The sequence below is a fragment of the Salvelinus fontinalis genome, chromosome 5 (genome assembly GCF_029448725.1).
Source record: "Salvelinus fontinalis isolate EN_2023a chromosome 5, ASM2944872v1, whole genome shotgun sequence".
Classification (NCBI taxonomy): Eukaryota; Metazoa; Chordata; class Actinopteri; order Salmoniformes; family Salmonidae; genus Salvelinus; species Salvelinus fontinalis.
Window position 1 is genome coordinate 1,280,389 of NC_074669.1, and position 22,374 is coordinate 1,302,762.

At 41.3% G+C, this 22,374-nt stretch overlaps 1 protein-coding gene across 1 annotated transcript in view; it reads left to right on the forward strand.

The window, feature by feature from the left end:
- The first annotated feature begins 2,267 nt into the window (after window positions 1-2,267).
- The window catches only part of LOC129854818 (mucin-2-like), a 34,037-nt gene continuing 13,930 nt past the window's right edge, over window positions 2,268-22,374 (forward strand). Inside the window, exons 1-28 of the mRNA XM_055921961.1 lie at window positions 2,268-2,372; window positions 2,746-3,019; window positions 3,445-3,559; window positions 3,841-3,931; window positions 4,394-4,533; window positions 5,443-5,659; window positions 5,880-6,005; window positions 7,171-7,285; window positions 8,935-9,085; window positions 9,216-9,329; window positions 9,858-9,924; window positions 10,620-10,757; window positions 11,545-11,709; window positions 11,904-11,998; window positions 12,241-12,367; window positions 12,934-13,189; window positions 13,398-13,453; window positions 13,693-13,784; window positions 13,868-14,019; window positions 14,269-14,407; window positions 14,597-14,707; window positions 15,355-15,534; window positions 15,698-15,937; window positions 16,220-16,376; window positions 16,761-16,889; window positions 17,052-19,507; window positions 19,607-20,197; window positions 20,312-22,219. Coding sequence (XP_055777936.1) covers window positions 2,297-2,372; window positions 2,746-3,019; window positions 3,445-3,559; window positions 3,841-3,931; window positions 4,394-4,533; window positions 5,443-5,659; window positions 5,880-6,005; window positions 7,171-7,285; window positions 8,935-9,085; window positions 9,216-9,329; window positions 9,858-9,924; window positions 10,620-10,757; window positions 11,545-11,709; window positions 11,904-11,998; window positions 12,241-12,367; window positions 12,934-13,189; window positions 13,398-13,453; window positions 13,693-13,784; window positions 13,868-14,019; window positions 14,269-14,407; window positions 14,597-14,707; window positions 15,355-15,534; window positions 15,698-15,937; window positions 16,220-16,376; window positions 16,761-16,889; window positions 17,052-19,507; window positions 19,607-20,197; window positions 20,312-22,219 — 8,478 coding nt within the window. The 5' untranslated portion in view covers window positions 2,268-2,296. The remainder of the gene's footprint in view (window positions 2,373-2,745; window positions 3,020-3,444; window positions 3,560-3,840; window positions 3,932-4,393; window positions 4,534-5,442; window positions 5,660-5,879; window positions 6,006-7,170; window positions 7,286-8,934; window positions 9,086-9,215; window positions 9,330-9,857; window positions 9,925-10,619; window positions 10,758-11,544; window positions 11,710-11,903; window positions 11,999-12,240; window positions 12,368-12,933; window positions 13,190-13,397; window positions 13,454-13,692; window positions 13,785-13,867; window positions 14,020-14,268; window positions 14,408-14,596; window positions 14,708-15,354; window positions 15,535-15,697; window positions 15,938-16,219; window positions 16,377-16,760; window positions 16,890-17,051; window positions 19,508-19,606; window positions 20,198-20,311; window positions 22,220-22,374) is intronic.

Consider the following 22,374-nt stretch of genomic DNA (forward strand, 5'->3'; position numbering starts at 1 on the left):
TCAATACAGTTTGCGCCAAGCGAAGCTACGTCAAAAAACATGGCGTCCTAAGCCACTAAAATGTTTCGACAGAAACACGATTTATCATAATAAAAATGTCCTACCTTGAGCTGTTCTTCCATCAGTATCTTGGGCAAAGGATCCTTTCTTGGGAGAAATCGTCTTTTGGTGGAAAGCTGTCCTCTTGCCATGTGGAAATGTCAACTGCGTTCGGGATGAACTGAAAAGCGTGCCCAACTTTTCACATCGTTGCAAAAATAAATGTCCCAAAATCGCACTAAACGGATATAAATTGCTATAAAACGCTTTAAATTAACTACCTTATGATGTTTTTAACTCCTATAACGAGTGAAAAGATGACCGGAGAAATATAACAGGCTAAACTAACGCTTGGAACAGGTGCGTGCCGGTGTCCTCTAGGCTCATGACGCAGCTCCCAAAGAATGACTAGCTTCAGGGTTTTTTCATTTGTAGGGCCTGTGAACGCGCAATCGACCCCGTTGGAATCGTCATCACGTAAAGGCATCCAGGGGAAGACGTAAGAAGTGTCCGTATAGTCATAGCAACGACAGTGCCCTTATAACTGACTTCAGAAGAGTGGCCAACATTTCTCAAATCTGACTCCATGTCAGGGAAATTGCTGTAGAATGGGCTCTGTTCCACTTAGAGACAAAATTTCAACTCCTATAGAAACTATAGACTGTTTTCTATCCAATAATAACAATAATATGCATATTGTACGATCAAGGATTTTGTGGGAAGCCGTTTAAAAAATTAGCCAAATTAGCATAAATAGTCTAAACAGCGCCCCCATCCCCAACAGGTTAACCTGTGTAATGTTGACACATTCATGTTAGATTACAGGAAGTACGAGGCGTTTACGATTATGAGGATGTAATAAAGTGATCATGACTCTAATCTGAGGTATTAATCCATATTGATCATGTAAATAGTGATACTGATGCTGAGATATACTTGATTGAGGTTCAATCAGGAGGATATATAAGAAAACACAGTAGGAAGTATTTTTGGTGGTTGCTATAACAACTCTTAAGTGGGATTCAAACTGTAGGGCCCAAATGAGTCAAGTGAAGCTGAGATGAGCCGTAGAATTGCGACTCTACTCTGTCTCTATACTGACGCTTAGCTTGTTTGATTGGTGGTTGATTAAACAACTCTTACTGTAGGGCCCAAATGAGTTAAGTGAAGCTGAGCTGTACAGGGTCGGCCTGGTTACACATCCAGCATTGTTGTTGAATAGGACAATGTAAAAATGGTCAACCTTATAATGTGTATTAGGCTATTTACTCCATATAATGTCCATATTCACACAATATCGTTGCTTTTTCAATATTGTTTCATGCTCAAACAACTGGAGTAGCCTAGTGGTTCGAGCGTTGGGCCAGCAACGAATCCCCGAGCTGACAAGGTAAAAATCTGTCGTTCTGACCCTGAACAAGGCATGTTCAGGATGTTGGTTATGGCAGCCCCCCGCACCTCTCTGTTTCAGAGGGGTTGGGTTAAATGCAGAAGACACATTTCAATTGAATGACCAGGTATCCCCCTTTCCCTTGAAAGTCCTATGGGGCCTTTGGCTGTCCCCATAGGAGAACCCTTTTGGGTTCCAGGTAGAACCCTCTGTGGAACCTAAAATGGTTCTTCTACCTGGAACCTAAAATGGTTCTTCAAAGGGATCTCCTATGGTGACCGCCGAACAACACTTTTAGGTTCTGGACATCACCTTGTTTTCTAAGAGGTGCTATACTTTAAATAATCAAACGATGCATCATTGAAGGAGGCACGACACTGTCTCCGTTATGAATAGATAGTATTTATTGTAAGTCCAAAGTTAAAAACATAGCTTTTTTCATTTTTTCACATTTACATTCAGCATAAAGGAAATAATAGATAGTAAAGGGGATTTCTGAAAGTGGTTGAGATTCCTTAGACAGGGCTGGAATAAACACAAATCTGAGCCACTGTACAATAACAGTTTAGAGACCCCCCCCCCCCCCTCTCTTGGCAACGAAGACAAAATGTTGCTATTTTAAAGCTAATTTCCTGCAATTCTTCAAATTTTGCAATGACTTATGCCGTGTTCTTATGTTATCTGATTGCCCCGTCGTTAATCTGGCCCTGTCAATAGACATGTTTACCATGTCTCAATAAAGATGTCTGACATCCTCCTGCTGATGGGTGTGAACTGACAGACAGATTAAACAATGCCATTATAAAGGAGGCTGTCGAGCAGAACTCTACACTTTTACCTGAAGCCCACTTCACCTGGACACTAACTATGGGGTGGACAACTCTGTGGTTGTGTGTTCTCGCTCTGCCACTAACGAGCGCCGTCCAGGTGAAAGCCAAGAAAGGTAAGACGATACAGGATCATTTTGGAAATAGCAGTGATTTATTTTGATCTATGCAGACAAAGACAAACAGTCAAACATAGAAATAGATACTGTATAGAGATGGCGTTAGATTAAGTTTCTATCTATTTCGAGGCAACTATCAGTCAGGAAAAGACACATTTTGTTATTATGAACAATTTTGCTTGGAGCTAATCTGAGTGCAGTCTGTCTAAGAGTGTCATATTTTTTAACATCTTGATTCACAATCCACTACAATTGGATTTTTTGAAATAAATGCTGCATTATTTACAATTTACAGCAAAGTTATAAATTGTGCCTCTTTCTGATTCCATAAATTTAAAGTGGGTAACTTTTTCTGTTTTCGTCTCCTCAGCTCGCCAGTCCAACCATGTGAACAGCATCTGCAGCACCTGGGGCAGAGAGCACTTCAAGACCTTGGATGGAGACGTGTACCAGTTCCCAGGGACGTGTGAATACAACCTGGTCTCAGACTGCCACTCTGAGTCCTACCAGGAGTTCTCTGTGCACCTGAAGAGGAACGAGGCTACTGAGACCGAGGGGAACCCTACGGTCAAACACGTAGTGGTCACTATCAACGACCTGGTCTTCCATCTGACCAAGACTCAGGTCGCGGTCAATGGAGAAATGTAAGTTTTCCACAAATGTTTTATGTTATGTGTCCTATAAATCATCAGGGATGTTACACTGAAATTTACATCCTCTTTCAAGCGAGCCATGGAAAAATCAATTAGACTGTCATAAATAAATAAATAAAGTGTTGATATACTGTATCTATCTATCTATCTATCTATCTATCTATCTATCTATCTATCTATCTATCTATCTATCTATCTATCTATATCTCTATATATATAATTTCCTCTCTGCAAAAAGTAATGGATTTATATTATGCTGTTACCTATTCCCATCTGAGACAGTACATATTTCCAGGGATTCCATTTTGAATTCAAAGGATTTAACTGTATTTTGTGTCTCTTTGTTGTTAATTGACACATTGGTACATTTCTATGTGATCTCTATTATTAATTATGTTCTTCATCCTTATTCCCAGTGTAACTCTGCCGTACTACAATGGAGGAGTCCAACTGGAGAGGAATGCAGTTTACACCAAACTTTACTCCAAGGTTGGCCTGGTTGTCATGTGGAATGGAGAAGATGCCGTCATGGTAAGCTTTTATAAGAATCAAAACATTACTTAGAAGAATGCATACAGAAGTGTATTTATTTATTTGCTTTGTAAGAATCAATAAGTTCACTGAAATTGACTGCTGTCATTAAACAGTGAACAGTGTCAAACGAACCCGTGCAGATACACAGATACCACGTGTGTGACTGTGTGAGAGTTGAAGTCTTGTATCTCATCTCAATATCTGCGCTGCTGCTCGTGGCAACGGCATTTCTCTGAGTCTACCTTAGAGAATAGTTGACCCATCACTGTTTGCATTAGGTGGAGCTGGACATGGAGTATACCAACCGTACCTGTGGTCTCTGTGGAGACTTCAATGGCCTTCCAGTCCACAGTGAATTTATTCATGATGGTGAGCATTTCTAAGAATTATTAGCGTTACAATTCATGAGGATTATAATTACAATAATTACAAATCATGAGGATTATAACATGTATAGTCATTTATAACACACTTATAATCATTTATATTAATCAATCATTTATATTATTATGTACAAGTATTTCTAATGGCTTATGCGTGTTACGTGTAATCAATATTTTCCAAGTGGCTAATATTATCATTTATTACATGTATAGTCAGTTATAACAAATTTCTAAGCATTTATCTAAATATATATAATGACTTATTTAGTTGCTATTATTAACATGCTATTTATTTATATATTCTAAGTGACAGTTATATATTCTTATATCTAGTAGCATCAGTGTAATTTCACATAGGTTGTAAGGTCATTAATATACATTTATACACATTTATATGCGTTTCTAATCACTTATTGATGAAGGATGACATTGTTTTATTTCCGTGCAGGTCGTAAAGTGAGCCCCATTGAGTTTGGAAACAGGCAGAAGGTCCACAGGCCCAACGAGGACTGTGAAGATCCCTATGAAGAGGAAGAGGAAGATGAACCTGCAGACGTTCAGCCTAAAGAGGACACATGCAAGGAGTTTGTAAGTTCTACCTCCAGTCTGTTCAGCCTGACAAATAGACTACAGTATTTCCATGTACTTCACTTCATTCTATTGATTTATTTGACTGCCATATGGAACGAATAAAGTTCAAATATGGCATAATATTATTCGTATTGCAACTTACAACCTCCTCCTCCTTCTCTTCCCCCTCTTCCTCCTTAAAACCTCTTATGCGTCCTCTCCTCTGCCTCCTCCTCTCCCACTCCTTCTCTTTCACTCCTCTTCTCCCTCCACTTCCTTTCCACCTCTACCTCCTCCTCCTCCCCCTCCTCTCCCACTCCTTCTCTCCCTCCACCTCCTCCACCTCTCCCTCCACCACCTCCGCCCCCTCTTCCTCCTCTCCCTCCTCTTCCACCTCTAACTCCTCCTCCTCCTCTTCCTCCTCTACCACTCCTCCTCCTCCCCCTTTTCCTTCTCTCCCTACACTTCCTCCTCTTCCACCTCTACCTCCTCCTCCTTCTCTTCCTTCTCTCCCACTCCTCCTCCTCCCCCTTCTCTCCCTCCACTTCCTCCGCCTCTCTCGTCCTCCTTCTCTCCCTCCACTTCCTCCTCCATCTCCTTCCCTTCTTCCACCTCCTCCTCCTCACCCTCCTCCACCCCCTCCTCCTCTCCCTCCTCATTCACCTATACCTTCCCCTCATTCACCTCTTCCTCCTCTTCCTCCTCCTCCTCGTCATTCACCTATACCTTCTCCTCATTCACCTCTTCCTCCTCCTCCTCCTTCCCCTCCTCCTTCTCTCCCTCAACTTCCTCCTCTTCTCCCTCCACTTCCTCCTCCTCTCTCTCCTCCTCCACCTCTTCCAACCTCCTCCTCCTCCTCTCCCTCCTCATTCACCTATACCTTCTCCTCCTTCACCTCTTCCTCCTCCTCCTCCTCCTCCTCCTCAGCATGCCCAGTGTGACCAGCTCCTGCGCTCGGCGTTGTGGAGCTCCTGTGGTGCGGTCGTGAACCCTGAGCCCTACATCCAGGCCTGTGTTCAGGACCTGTGTGGCTGCAGCAACACTTCTGATAGCTTCTGTGTCTGCAGCACCCTGGCAGAGTACTCCAGACAGTGCTCCCACGCCGGGGGACAGCCACCCCACTGGAGAACAACAACCTTCTGTGGTAATGGGACATCTCAATAACTGTCTGGGTGTTCAGGAAAACATTTACTGGATTACAGTAGAGGTGTAGATCAAAAAGTCACATGCAAAAAAATAACTCTTTATTGTCCATAGTCAGCTTCAGATCACACAAATGTCTAAAAATATAAATACATATATATATATACATATTAACATATAATAATAAAATGCACTATAATTTATTTTCTTTGTTTTCTTAGACAAGCAGTGTCCGTTCAACATGGTGTATCTGGAGAGTGGCTCTCCCTGCATGGATACCTGTACGCACTCAGACACCAGCTCCCTGTGTGAAGAACACCTGATGGACGGCTGCTTCTGCCCTCACGGTCAGCCTTTAACCAGAACTCACCTCAATGTATCAGTATAACAGTGATGATAGAGAACCACAACACACCTCAATGTATCAGTATAACAGTGATGATACAGAACTACAACACACCTCAATGTATCAGTATAACAGTGATGATAGAGAACTACAACACACCTCAATGTATCAGTATAACAGTGATGATAGAGAACCACAACACACCTCAATGTATCAATATAACAGTGATGATAGAGAACCACAACACACCTCAATGTATCAGTATAACAGTGATGATAGAGAACTACAATACACCTCAATGTATCAGTATAACAGTGATGATAGAGAACTACAACTCACCTCAATGTATCAGTATAACAGTGATGATAGAGAACTACAATACACCTCAATGTATCAGTATAACAGTGATGATAGAGAACCACAACACACCTCAATGTATCAGTATAACAGTGATGATAGAGAACCACAACACACCTCAATGTATCAGTATAACAGTGATGATAGAGAACTACAACACACCTCAATGTATCAGTATAACAGTGATGATAGAGAACTACAATACACCTCAATCTATTAGTATAACAGTGATGATAGAGAACTACAATGCACCTCAATGTATCAGTATTACAGTGATGATATTATACATTTAGTCATAATACACATTTGGTTTACATTTAGTAATAATACATATAATTTATAAAGTGTATTTGTACAGATTTCGTTATTATACAGTTCGTTCCATTATACCACAAATAACATTAGACTAACTCACTGTATCTCATTCTGTGACGTTCACGACACGTTGTATGTTTTCACCACTCTGTAGGGTCTGTGGTGACGTTCATGACATGTTGTCTGTTTTCACCACTCTGTAGGGTCTGTGGTGACGTTCATGACATGTATGTTTTCACCACTCTGTAGGGTCTGTGGTGATATTCATGACATGTTGTCTGTTTTCACCACTCTGTAGGGACCGTGGTGACGTTCATGATGACATGTTGTCTGTTTTCACCACTCTGTAGGGACCGTGGTGACATTCATGATGACATGTTGTATGTTTTCACCACTCTGTAGGGCCTGTGGTGATATTCATGACATGTCTGTTTTCACCACTCTGTAGGGCCTGTGGTGATATTCATGACATGTCTGTTTTCACCACTCTGTAGGGACTGTGTTTGATAACATCTCAAAGCGGGGGTGTGTCACTCAGGACCAGTGTCAGTGCAAACACGACAAAGTTTACAACTCTGGAGAAGTATTCAGACAGGACCGTGAGGAATGGTGAGTCAAAGGTTTAGACTTAAAGTGCTCAATGTAAAGCACTGTACAGTTAAAATAACAAGTTAAGTTAACCTGTTTTGGCTGCAGCCTGACGTCGGTAAACACTTATGACAACATCCAGCTCAAGTGCAGGGCGCGAAATTCAAAAGATATTTTTTTAAATATTTAACTTTCACACATTAACAAGTCCAACACAGCATATGAAAGGTACACATCTAGTGAATCACGCCAACATGTCCGATTTTTAAAATGTTTTACAGGGAAGACACAATATGTAAATCTATTAGCTAACCACGTTAGCAAAAGACACCACTTTTCTTACTCCATCAGTTTTTTACGCCATCAGTAGCTATCACAAATTCGACCAAACAAAGATATAAATAGCCACTAACCAAGAAACAACTTAATCAGATGACAGTCTGATAACATATTTATTGTATAGCATATATTTTGTTAGAAAAATGTGCATATTTCAGGTATAAATCATAGTTTACATTGCAGCTACAGTAAGAAATTACACCGAAAGCAGACAGAAAAATTACAGACACCAACGCCAAATAACTAAATACTCATCATAAAACATTTCTGAAAAATACCTAGCAATTGAAAGACAGGCATCTTGTGATTCCAGACAATTTTTCCGATTTATCAAGTGTTTTACAGCGAAAACACAATATAGCGTTATATTAGCGTAGCCACAATAGCCAGAAACACTTGGGCGCCGACGACCAGTTCACATGCACGACAGATATTAGAAATAGCATCATAAAATGTTTCTTACTTTTGGTGATCTTCCGTCAGAATGTTGGACAAGGTGTCCTTTGTCCAGAACAGTCGCTGTTTGGATCTGGAACGGCAAATTTCCCTCTTGATTTAGCATGGGCACTTGCCAAGTGGCACGGATCTCTCCAACGTCAACAAAGTCAGAGAACGGAACACGGCAAAACTCCCCCCAAAATTTCAATAATCTAATTAAACTATATTGAAAAAACATACTTTACGATGAAATGGTCACATGTATCAAATAAAATCTAAACCGGAGATGTTAGTCGTCCATAACGACAGCTAAACAGAAGGCAAATCCATGTCCTCTTTTGCGCGCTCCATAAACAGGAAATGGACGGTCACATCATACAAAGAGCTTTAATTCCACCTCAGACCAAGATATACACAAAATTTCTTCTCTCACCGCCTCTTGACAACCAGGGGAAGGTGTATGAAGTGTACGTAGACTCTTACGTTCATTGCCCATGTATAGGCATGAAGTTGAACAGAGCATCGATTTCTGACATTCCACTTCCTGGTCAGGAAATGTGCTGCAGAATGAGTTCTGTTTCACTCAGAGAAATAATTCAAACGGTTTTAGAAACTAGAGAGTGTTTTCTATCCAATAGTAATAATAATATGCATATTGTACGAGCAAGAATTGAGTACGAGGCCGTTTGAAATGGGCACGATTTAACTGGCTACTCAATACTGCCCCTTGCAGCCATAAGAAGTTAAGACAGAAGTCTTAACAGAGGGTTCATGTTTCTGGTTTATCCTGTAAATGACTTCATCATTTATTTTGTGTCTGTGATTCAGTGTCTGTCACCATGATCAGTCGTCCTGTAAATGACTTCATCATTTGTTCTGTGTCTGTGATTCAGTGTCTGTCACCATGGTCAGTGGTCCTGTAAAAGTCTGCCCAGCCCTGGTACATGTGCAGTTGAGGAGGGTTCACACGTGACGACCTTCGATGGGAAAGCATTCACCTTCCATGGGGACTGCTACTACCCCTTAGCCAAGGTGGAAAGCAAGGTAACTGACAATTACACTACACTTTTATGAAGAGACAATCTAGATAATAAGTGGATGACATTTTATATGTCACAACGTTTTCTCATCAATTTTTTGTTTTAGTTTTTTTGTTTTCCCTTCTCTGTTTCAGAATGAAGCCAGTCCAAAGTTCACTGTGCTGGTCCAGCTGGTTCCCTGTATAAGACAGAAGTTTGACACTTGCCTCAAGAGTGTTGTGGTCTTGTTAAACAATGATAGAAACAACGTGAGTATTACCTTCATTAAAAGATGGAGATTTGACATATACACTTGAACATATACACATGTATATTATACACTATCTCTGTGTATTTACAGTCAGGTACAAATTAAAAGGCATCCTTGAATAAGATGAGCAAGAAAGACTATTAAATGAAGCTCTTTTGGCCACGCACACCAGGGGTGGGTTTGGTGTCAAAAAGACGAATCATATGCAAAACAGAGCTCGATACCTACTGTATAAAATGGTGGTGGATCTTTGATCTATGGGGCTGTTATGCTTCCACTGGTCTGTATGGAAGAATGGTCTAAGATACTTCCCAATGTGTTCTCCAATCTCCCAAAACCTTCTAGAGAAAGGCTCAGTGTTGTTATCCTCGCAGGGTGAGGTATTGAAAAATAATGAAAACATGGGTGCCAATCATTTTGGATCCGACTGTATAAGTACTTATATGTATGTAAAATGTATATACTGCACATATAGTCTTGTGTTGAATAGGATTAGTTGATCTTGGCTCTTGTTTTCATTTTCCAGGCTTTGGTGATTACCGCCGATGGGAAAGTCAGCCACAATGCACAGATCACTCTGCCTTACAACACAGGTGGGACATGGAATAATTAAAAAGCAATTATGCCCGAGAGGGTGTGATATATGGCCAATATACCATGGCTAAAGGCTGTTCTTGGGCACAACGCAACTTCCCTTACCAATGGTACATTGGTCATATACTACAATCCCCCAAGGTGACTTATTGCTATTATAAACTGGTTACCAATGTAATTAGAGCTGTAAAAATAAATGTTTTGTGATAGGGTCTGATATACCACATCTGTCAGCCAATCAGCATTGAGGGCCCGAATCACCCAGTATATAATAAAGATTATGTACACTCTTCTATGTTATGAAAGTGCAACCAGTAACATATAATCAACATAGAATGAAACATTCGCCTGTATAGATATCAACTGCCTATTTCTATGTATTATTACACTGTACTTCCAAAGCTATTGACACAGTAATAAGTACACTAATGTTTAATGTTAATTTAAAAAAAAGTTTAAATAAAAAATGAATCATATTTAATTTAATGGTAATCCCCCCCACCCCATCCCCCCTTTTCTGTTCCCAGCTGACATTAGTGTACATTGTCTATATTAGGACTACCTCAGCAGGAGCTCTTTCAGTCTTGTTCCCAGCTGACATTAGTGTACGGTGTCTATATTAGGCCTACCTCAGCAGGAGCTCTTTCAGTCTTGTTCCCATCTGTCATTAGTCTATTTGTTTGTCTTCCCGTAGCTGACATCAGTGTGTTCAAGCCGTCGTCCTTCCACATGATTCTACAGACCAGCTTTGGGCTGCAGGTTCAGATCCAGCTGGTCCCTATCATGCAGGTTTATGTCACCCTGGACGAGAGCTACAAGACTAAGACACAAGGTAAGTTAACTCCCAAGTTGTAGGCATATACCTCCGAAGGTGAGCAGATATCAGTTATATATGGCGTTTGAATTTAACTTTATGTAAATGTAATAAAAATTGGAAATTTTATCATTAAAATAATAAAAACAGCAAGAAAGTACAACAATGGTGTTGATTTCTGTTTGGTTTAGGTTTATATGGTGTTGATTTCTGTTTTGTGTAGGTTTATACGGTGTTGATTTCTGTTTGGTGTAGGTTTATACAGTGTTGATTTCTGTTTGGTTTAGGTTTATATGGTGTTGATTTCTGTTTGGTGTAGGTTTATATGGTGTTGATTTCTGTTTGGTGTAGGTTTATATGGTGTTGATTTCTGTTTTGTGTAGATTTATATGGTGTTGATTTCTGTTTTGTGTAGGTTTATACGGTGTTGATTTCTGTTTGGTGTAGGTTTATACAGTGTTGATTTCTGTTTGGTGTAGATTTATATGGTGTTGATTTCTGTTTTGTGTAGGTTTATATGGTGTTGATTTCTGTTTTGTGTAGGTTTATATGGTGTTGATTTCTGTTTGGTGTAGGTTTATATGGTGTTGATTTCTGTTTTGTGTAGATTTATATGGTGTTGATTTCTGTTTTGTGTAGGTTTATACGGTGTTGATTTCTGTTTGGTGTAGGTTTATACAGTGTTGATTTCTGTTTGGTGTAGATTTATATGGTGTTGATTTCTGTTTTGTGTAGGTTTATATGGTGTTGAATTCTGTTTGGTGTAGGTTTATATGGTGTTGATTTCTGTTTCTATTTCTTCTAGGTCTGTGTGGGAACTTCAACAAGGTTCTTTCTGATGACATGAAGACCCCTCAGGGTATGGTGGAGGGAACAGCCTCTTCATTTGGGAACTCCTGGAAGGCTAATCCTACCTGTAGAGACAGAGAGGAGAGGCTGGACGATCCCTGCTCCCTCAGTGTGGAGAATGGTAAGCCCTCTTCACTAACTCTTTAGTTGAAGGTTAAGCCTTACATAACTGAATGAAAAGCAGAACATAAGCATTTCATAAATGTTTATGTCAACAACCGCAGTATCATGTCGTTGGATCCAAAGCGATGCAGCAAGCAGCAGTTGATACAGTATCAGACATATTTGAACTCTTGCCATCTTCTGTTTACTCAGAGAACTATGCTAAACATTGGTGCTCCATGCTAAGAAGTTCTGACAGCACTTTTGCCAAGTGCCATGCCATGGTAGACCCCGAGCTATACTACAAGGTAATACATTTTGTATAAATGTAACTGTTATATTTAATAGAGTTACGTCTGGTTTGGAATGCTCACAATGATATCTTGGCTGGTTGTGGTATATGTACACTTCTACATATTTGTCCTGAACTTTCTGACTAGATTTTAATGCTGTTTGTAATAGTGTTTGTCATGCGAAAGCTCTGGCCAATGAGATTTGTATTATATTTATTACGTATGGAACATTTACTTAAACTTGATATTTTCTACAGCGATGCACATACGCTAGCTGCAACTGTGAGAAGAGTGAAGACTGCCTGTGTGCCGTCTTCTCCTCCTATGTGCGAGACTGTGCTACCAAGGGAGTGGTCCTGTCGGGCTGGAGAGAGAACGTGTGTGGTAAGTGATTTACACTTCTCATATTTCTGTCTTGTCGTATATTAGTGAAAGGAGATGACAGTATAGGCCTCTCCTGGCTACCAATGAAAGGTTCACTGAAATTCTGATTAGAATATACGCATTCTGCAAATGGTTCTACTGCCATCGCTAAATGTATGGGAGACAGGGGACAACCTTGGCAAATTTGACTGCCATTGCAAAAAGTAGGGGAGACAGGGGACAACCCTGGCGGATTCCACTGTCATTGCAAAAAGTAGAGGAGACAGGGGGTAACCCTGACAAATTCCCCAACCTCCCCGGTTGTGAAGGTTTCTAAAAGTTTTTATTGTGGCATCTAGTTTGTATGACAAACACATTTTTTATTTATTCTTGGGGAATAAATGAATACCTTGACCAGAGCTTAAAAATAAATGACCGTGTCTTCTCATCTCATCTGATGTCAACTTTAACAACACTTACTTACTTAATCCTCTTCCTTCCTGGAGTAAAATAGAGCCTTTAGTGAAGTTTTCCAACACTGCTAATCTTAACTTTATCCAACACTTTACATATTTCCCTGCAACCAGACAAATACACTGGTAACTGCCCAGCGTCTCAGACCTACTCTGACCAGCTCCAGAGATGTCAGCTGACTTGTAGCTCCCTGGCCAGCAAACGCCAAGGTTGTACCAACGACTTCCTCGCCGTGGATGGTTGCTCCTGCCCGGACGGACTCTACATGGATGATAGGGGCACCTGTGTACCCATGGACAAATGCCCCTGCTTCCACAACGGGGTCCACATCAAGCCTGGGAAATCCATCAACATTCAGGAGGAGCACTGGTAAGAGACTGTTTCTATCTAATAAAGTGTCTAGCTACCTATTTAATTGACTACTTACCTATCTACCTACCCATCTACTTATTTACCTAACTTACCTACCTACCAAAGCAGCAAATTTGTCATATTATCTGCTAGTATAGAAAATACACAATCCTGCAATGTTACTCCAATATTAAAATAGCTCTTGATATCATGTGTGTTCTTCTAGTGTCTGCAACAATGGGAAGCTTCACTGCCGTTCCTGGAAAATGCGTTCAGAGAGTAGTAAGTAGCCTTTCTGTGTCCCTTTGCTATTCATATCCCATTATCCCTTTGATGTGTACAGTATTTTACCTAGACTTGTGTTCAAATACTATATGAGAGATAATTTAAATTACTTGAGTCCAGGACTAGGCTTAATCTGTTTTAAACCGGCCCTAGAAGTATTTGAAAGATAGTATTTGAACCCAGATCTAAATTTGACATCTTATTGTGTAGTAATAATGAAACTGCTTCTGTTACAGCCTGCCAATCGCCGAAGGTGTTCTTGAACTGCTCCAATGACCTGGGAGTACAGTGTACACGGAGCTGTAGGAACCCAGATTTCATGGACTGTGTGAGTTGACTTGTTGACTTCCATTAGTACCTGACCTAAGGGTTGTGTTCTTTATTTAATTCCGTCTCTCTCCTTGACCGCAGTTCTCCGCAGAGTGTGAGTCCGGGTGCAAGTGTCCCATGAGTCTGTGGGAGGATGGGAAAGGTATGTGTGTGAAAAAACATGAATGCCCATGCAGCCATGATGGATTCCTCTACGCCCCAGGAAAACAGATCCCAAACAGATGTAACACTTGGTGAGTTATTGAGATTTTATGGTTATATGTTATTATCTGATATAAAACGATACAATGTGAGGTTATGTGGTATCATATGACGTTATATGATATGGTACCATAAATAATAGAAATTCTAGACTAAAATGAAATGGAATGAGATTTCATGACACAAAATGAGGGCTTCCTTCATCCTCTCTAGCTAATGTGATCAGGATTGTATTTGAAGAGGATATTTGACTTAGTGTCTCTCATACTGTACACATGTAGCACCTGTAAGAGTGGGAAATGGGAGTGCACAGATAAGAAGTGCCCAGGAACCTGTACCATCTACGGCAGTGGCCATTACAAAACCTTTGATGAGCGCACGTATGGCTTCCAAGGAAAATGTGGCTATGTGGCTGTCCAGGTAATCAATGCTTATGAGGACATCTCAATACATTGCAATTTATTTCAATTAAATTGTGATGTGTTTTTATACAAAAAAAATGTTTGTATAATAGTACTGCTGTTGTCTTCTATATTACCAACTAATCATATAAATTGCAAAAGTCTAATTTAGTTTCTAAAGTACTCTCTCCCTGTTTTTCTCTTTAAGAACAAATGTGGGAACCGGCCTGTCCAGGACAACTTCATGGTGATCACAGAGAACATACCGTGTGGAACCACAGGCACCACTTGCTCCAAGTCTGTCAGGGTTCAACTGGGGGTAAGACTGGACAAAAGACTCACTCTAACAGGCGGCTGGTGGCACCTTCAATGGGAAGAATGGGCTCACAGTAATGACTGGAACAGAATAAATGGAATGGCATCAAATGCATGACTGGTTTTGATGTGTTTGATACCATTCCATTTACTCCACTCCAGGCTTTATAATGAGCCGTTCTCCTTTCTATATCGGTTGGATCATATTGAGAGATCATTTGACATTCATACATACAATAACAATACATAATTTTGCGTTATTTAGCAAATGCTCTTATTCAGAGCGACTTATTCAGAGTGGCAGTACAATTAGTGAATTCAACTAAAGTAGGTAAAATGACCATCACAATCATTGCAAGTAAAACTTTCTTCCAAATAGCCACTAACCTCAAAAATCAGTATGAAATTCAAGCCATTTTTTTTCTTCATAAAAAGCTTTAGAAAGTGTATTGTTTGTCATAGTTTTGCAAAATTCCAGTAACTTTCCCCAACTTCCCTGTTTTTCCAGAAATCATAATTGCAAATTTTCAGAAATTACGAGGGAATAAGGAGGAAATCCTTCTGGAAAACCTGGGATTTTGGGGAAAGTTACCAGAATTTTGCAACCCTAATTGTCTGTGAACAGGAAGTGATAAATCCTTATCCTTACAGAGAAAAGAGTTCAAACTATCAAAGGGGACATATGAAATGGTGGACCTAGGAGTGGGCTCTCAGATCCAGTACCAAGTGAGGACCGTCGGTCTGTACCTGATTGTTGAGTCAGACATCGGGATCGCAGTGCTGTGGGACCGCAAAACTACCGTCCGCATCGTCCTGGAGCCACAGCATACTGTAAGTTTAGTGTTGAAGGGTTAACACATAGAGAACCTGTGATGAAATAGACTCGAAATAGATGAACAAGACATCAGACATCAGTGTGCATTGTGTATTGTTAACAGTGACTGATTTGGTACAGTTCCACTGTGTATGCCTTATCGTTTCTATGTGTCTATAGGGAGCAGTGTGCGGCCTGTGTGGGAACTATAATGGAGACGGCAGAGATGACTTCACCACGCAAGGTCAGCTAGTAGTCAGCAGCCCTGTGGATTTTGCTAACAGCTGGAAAGTGTCAAGCACTTGCCCCGACGCAGAAAGCAACGTGGACCCATGTGGAGCCAGACCCAACCGTCACAACTGGGCTAAGATGCAGTGCAGCATCATCACAGGAAAGACTTTCCAACTGTGCCACAAGAAGGTACAGTGCTGCAGCGGATTGCTATGTATATACCATACAATTATAAACCTAGTGAAAGTATCAGGCAGAACACTGAAAAGACTGGTGGACAGTCAAACTTCTGAACCAAAAAATACACCCAAATCGTTTAAAACATTGACTTTCTTGTCATCCTCATATGATTTTATTCATGAACATGTCTATTGTTGTATGTGTTTTGAAAAATGCTGTAAGAAACAAAAGAAAACCAAAAAAATACAATATTAGTGCATCTTGTGTCCTCTTTCTGTATGTGTTTTACAGGTAGACCCTACTCTGTACTTTGAGAACTGTGTGAAAGACTCCTGTGCCTGTGATACTGGTGGAGACTGTGAGTGTCTCTGTACAGCTGTAGCAGCCTACGCCCAGGCCTGCACTGAAGCTGGAGTCTGTGTTGCATGGAGAACACCAGAGATCTGTCGTAAGTACAACACATCCTTTTTGGGGGGTTCATTATGCTTGTGTCCCAAAGATCACACACTTCCACTGTTTGACTGTCAGGCTTGGCATTGAAATGATTTGACATGTCTGGTGTAATTTGACTGATTAGCATTTACAATGCTAAGTAAATGAATATGTTGTTGAAAGAACCCAAACTTGGTGACAATGTGAGGATGTGGATCTAAAGTATATTTTAGCTTGTTGGTTTAAACAGATATCTTAATGTGTAACGTTATAGTGGATGATTTTGACCAGGGTACCTAGGGTTCTGATATAAAGTAATGCACTTCATATGGAATAGGGTACCACTTGCTGAGGGCATGCAATGTGTATTCAGTGTACCTGTACAATTTCCCTTTTGTAGCTGTGTTCTGTGACTACTACAACGATCCAGGTGAATGTGAATGGCATTACAGCCCTTGCCACACACCTTGCTACAAGACCTGTCTGAATCCAAATGGGACCTGTGACAACCCTCTTCCCAATCTGGAAGGTGAGGCAGCATGCTATTTGATTTGATTGGCATCAGCCTGCATGTTTGTTCCATATGCACATGCCCTTCTTAATAACAAAGTCTTAATACGTTTTTTGACCTCAACTTCATTATATGTAATAACTCAATCAAAACAACTAAATCACACTGTCTTCTTTATAGGTTGTTACCCACGATGCCATCCACCAACGCCTATATTTGATGAAGAGACCGGGGAGTGTGTTGAGATATGTGATGAAACAACAACAGCACCACCAACAACAACCCCCCAGACAACCACACCAACAACAACACCGTGGACACCAACAACTACCACATTGACAACAGAACCTCCAACAACAACACCAATACCACCAACACCACCAACAACCACACCAACACCACCATCAACAACAACCACACCAATACCACCAACACCACCACCACCAACAACCACACCAACAACAACGATACCATCAACAACAACAACAACCACACCAACAACAACCACACCAACACCACCATCAACAACAACAACACCAATACCACCAACACCAACAACACCAATACCAACACCAACAACAACAACAACAATACCACCAACAACAACGACCACACCAATACCAACACCAACAACAACAATACCGACAACAACAACACCAATACCAACAACAACAACAACAACACCACCACCACCAACAACAACAACACCAATACCAACAACAACAACAACAACACCACCACCACCAACAACAACAACACCAATACCAACAACAACAACAACAACAACACCAACACCAACAACACCAATACCAACACCAACAACAACAACAACAATACCACCAACAACAACACCAACACCAACAACAACCACACCAATACCGACAACAACAACAACAATACCACCAACATCAACAACAACCACACCAATACCAACAACAACAACAATACCACCAACAACTACCCCCCAGACACCAGAGCCAACAACTACTCCTTGTATTCCTACCTGTGAGTGGTCAGAATGGTATGATGAAGATGATGATAAAGACAAGAGCGACTGGGAAACATATTGGAATATCACACAGAGTGGAAAAGAAGTGTGTGAAGATCCACAGGATATTGAATGTGTAGCTACAGACTATCCTGATACGAGCTTAGAGGACTATGTAGCTTCGACAGGCCAAGTTGTGGAGTGCAATGTTGACTTCGGATTAATATGTGAAGAAAATAAACAGACTCAGAGACCATATAAGTGCAAGAACTATAAGATTAGGGTCCTCTGTTGCGTTGAATGTTTATCAACAACATCACCAAAACCAACAACACCACCAACACCAACAACAACAACAACAACACCTTCACCACCAACAACAACAACAACAACAACAACACCAACAACAACACCAACACCACCAACAACAACCACACCAACACCACCGACAACAACCACACCAACAACAACAACACCAACACCACCAACAACAACCACACCAACACCACCAACAACAACCACACCAATACCACCAACAACAACACCAACACCACCAACAACAACAACACCAATACCACCAACAACAACACCCATACCAACAACAACAACAACAACAACACCAACACCACCATCAACAACAACAACAACAACACCAATACCTCCAACTACAACAACAACGACACCAATTCCACCACCAACAACAACAACACCAACACCACCAACAACAACACCAATAGCACCGACAACAACCACACCAATACCACCAACAAAAACACCTTCACCTTCACCACCAACAACAACACCATCATCAACAACAACAACACCAACACCACCATCAACAACAACAACACCAATAACCCCAACACCACCAACAACCACACCAACAACCACACCATCAACAACAACAACACCAACACCACCAACAACAACACCAATACCACCGACAACAACCACACCAATACCACCAACAACAACACCCATACCAACAACAACAACAACACCAAAAACAACAACAACCACACCAATACCAACAACAACAACAACACCACCACCAACAACAACACCAACAACAACCACACCAAAACCAACAACAACACCAACAACAACCACACCAATACCAACAACAACAACCACCACACCAATACCACCAACAACAACACCCATACCAACAACAACAACACCAAAAACAACAACAACCACACCAATACCAACAACAACACCAACAACAACCACACCAATACCAACAACAACAACAATACCACCAACAACTACCCCCCAGACAACAGAGCCAACAACTACTCCTTGTATTCCTACCTGTGAGTGGTCAGAATGGTATGATGAAGATGATGATAAAGACAAGAGCGACTGGGAAACATATTGGAATATCACACAGAGTGGAAAAGAAGTGTGTGAAGATCCACAGGATATTGAATGTGTAGCTACAGACTATCCTGATACGAGCTTAGAGGACTATGTAGCTTCGACAGGCCAAGTTGTGGAGTGCAATGTTGACTTCGGATTAATATGTGAAGAAAATAAACAGACTCAGAGACCATATAAGTGCAAGAACTATAAGATTAGGGTCCTCTGTTGCGTTGAATGTTTATCAACAACATCACCAAAACCAACAACAACACCAACAACAACACCAACAACAACATCTTCACCACCAACAACAACCACACCAACAACAACACCAACAACAACACCAACACCAACAACAACAACAACAACACCTTCACCACCAACAACCACATCAACAACAACAACAACAACAACAACACCAACACCAACAACAACAACACCAATACCACCAACAACAACAACACCAACAACAACAACAACAACACCAACACCACCAACAACAACACCAATACCACCAACAACAACAACACCAACAACAACAACACCAACACCACCAACAACCACACCAATACCACCAACAACAACAACACCAACAACAACAACACCAACACCACCAACAACAACAACACCAATACCACCAACAACAACAACACCAACACCACCAACAACAACAACACCAATACCACCAACAACAACGACAACACCTTCACCACCAACAACAACCACACCAACACCACCAACAACAACGACACCAATTCCACCAACAACAACAACACCTTCACCAACAACAACAACCACACCAACACCACCAACAACAACAACACCAACACCACCAACAACAACGACTACAACACCTTCACCACCAACAACAACACCAATACCACCAACAACAACAACACCAACAACAACAACACCAACACCACCAACAACAACACCAATACCACCAACAACAACAACAACACCAACACCACCAACAACAACAACACCAATACCACCAATAACAACAACAACGACAACACCTTCACCACCAACAACAACAACACCAACACCACCAACAACAACAACACCACCATCAACAACAACAACAACATCTTCACCACCAACAACAACAACACCAATACCACCAACAACAACAACAACGACAACACCTTCACCACCAACAACAACCACACCAACACCACCAACAACAACGACACCAATTCCACCAACAACAACAACACCTTCACCAACAACAACAACCACACCAACACCACCAACAACAACGACACCAATTCCACCAACAACAACAACACCTTCACCACCAACAACAACCACACCAACACCACCAACTACAACAACACCAATACCACCAACAACAACACCAATACCAACAACAACAACAACACCAACAACAACACCAACACCACAAACAACAACAACACCAATACCACCAACAACAACGACACCAATTCCACCACCAACAACAACAACAACAACACCTTCACCACCAACAACAACCACACCAACACCACCAACTACAACAACACCAATTCCAACAACAACAACAACAACACCTTCACCAACAGCAACAACCACACCAACACCACCAACAACAACAACACCTTCACCACCAACAACAACCACACCAACACCACCAACAACAACAACAACAAAAACAACACCAACAACATTACCAACAACAACACCAACAATTCCACCAACAACAACAACACCAACAACAACGACACCGTCACCGTCACCACCAACAACAACAACACCAATACCAACAACAACAACAACGACACCAAAACCAACAACAACAACGACACCGTCACCACCAACAATAACCACACCAATACCACCAACAACAACCAAACCAATACCACCAACAACAACAACAACAACACCAGCAACAACACCATCAACACCAACAACAACAACAACACCTTCACCACCAACAACAACCACACCAACACCACCAACAACAACAACACAGAAACCAACAACAACAACACCAAAACCCACAACACCACCAACACCAACAACAACAACAACAACACCTTCACCACCAACAACAACCACACCAACACCACCAACAACAACAACACCAACAACAACACCAACACCACAAACAACAACGACAGCAAATCCACCAACAACAACAACAACAACACCTTCACCACCAACAACAACCACACCAACAACAACACCAATTCCACCACCAACAACAACAACAACACCAACACCACCAACAACAACAACCACACCAACACCACCAACAACAACGACACCAATTCCACCAACACCACCAACAACAACAACACCTTCACCACCAACAACAACCACACCAACAACAACCACACCAATACCACCAACAACAACAACACCAATTACTACAACAACCACACCAATACCACCAACAACACCACCAACAACAACACCAACACCACCAACAACAACACCAACACCACCAACACCAACACCACCAACTACAACCACACCAACACCACCAACAACAACAAAACCAACACCACCAACTACAACATCAACCACACCACCAACAACAACAACAACAACACCAACAACAACACCCACACCACCAACAACAACACCAACAACCACACCAACACCACCAACAACAACCACACCAACACCAGCACCAACAACTACCACACCTAAACCACCAACTACAACGGAAGCCACAACTCTAACCACAACCCCAACGACAACAGAAGAATCAACGACAACCCCCAGGACAACTGAAAAACCAGCCACACCCACCCCTGTCATAGACACCACAACCACTAAAGCTCCTACAACAACACCTAAACCACCAACTACAACAGAAGCCACAACTCCAATGACATCCACATCACCAACAACCCATGAATCGGTTGTCACCGGTCCTCCAATAACTGTTCCGACACCAGTAACAGGAGGTGTAGTCAGTTCAATACCAACCACAACTGGGATACCAACCCCACCACCAATCACTTGTCCTGAATGGGACAAAGTGGTAAGTACCTCAATAAAACCATCACATAATCAACTGGGCTCCCTTAACTTCGATAACACATAGCCAACATTTGATGTCAACGAGGGTCGAAAAGTTCTTTCAGAGACTTATCAATTGATTCCCGTGTGAATTGTGAAAGATCTCTGATGACGTGT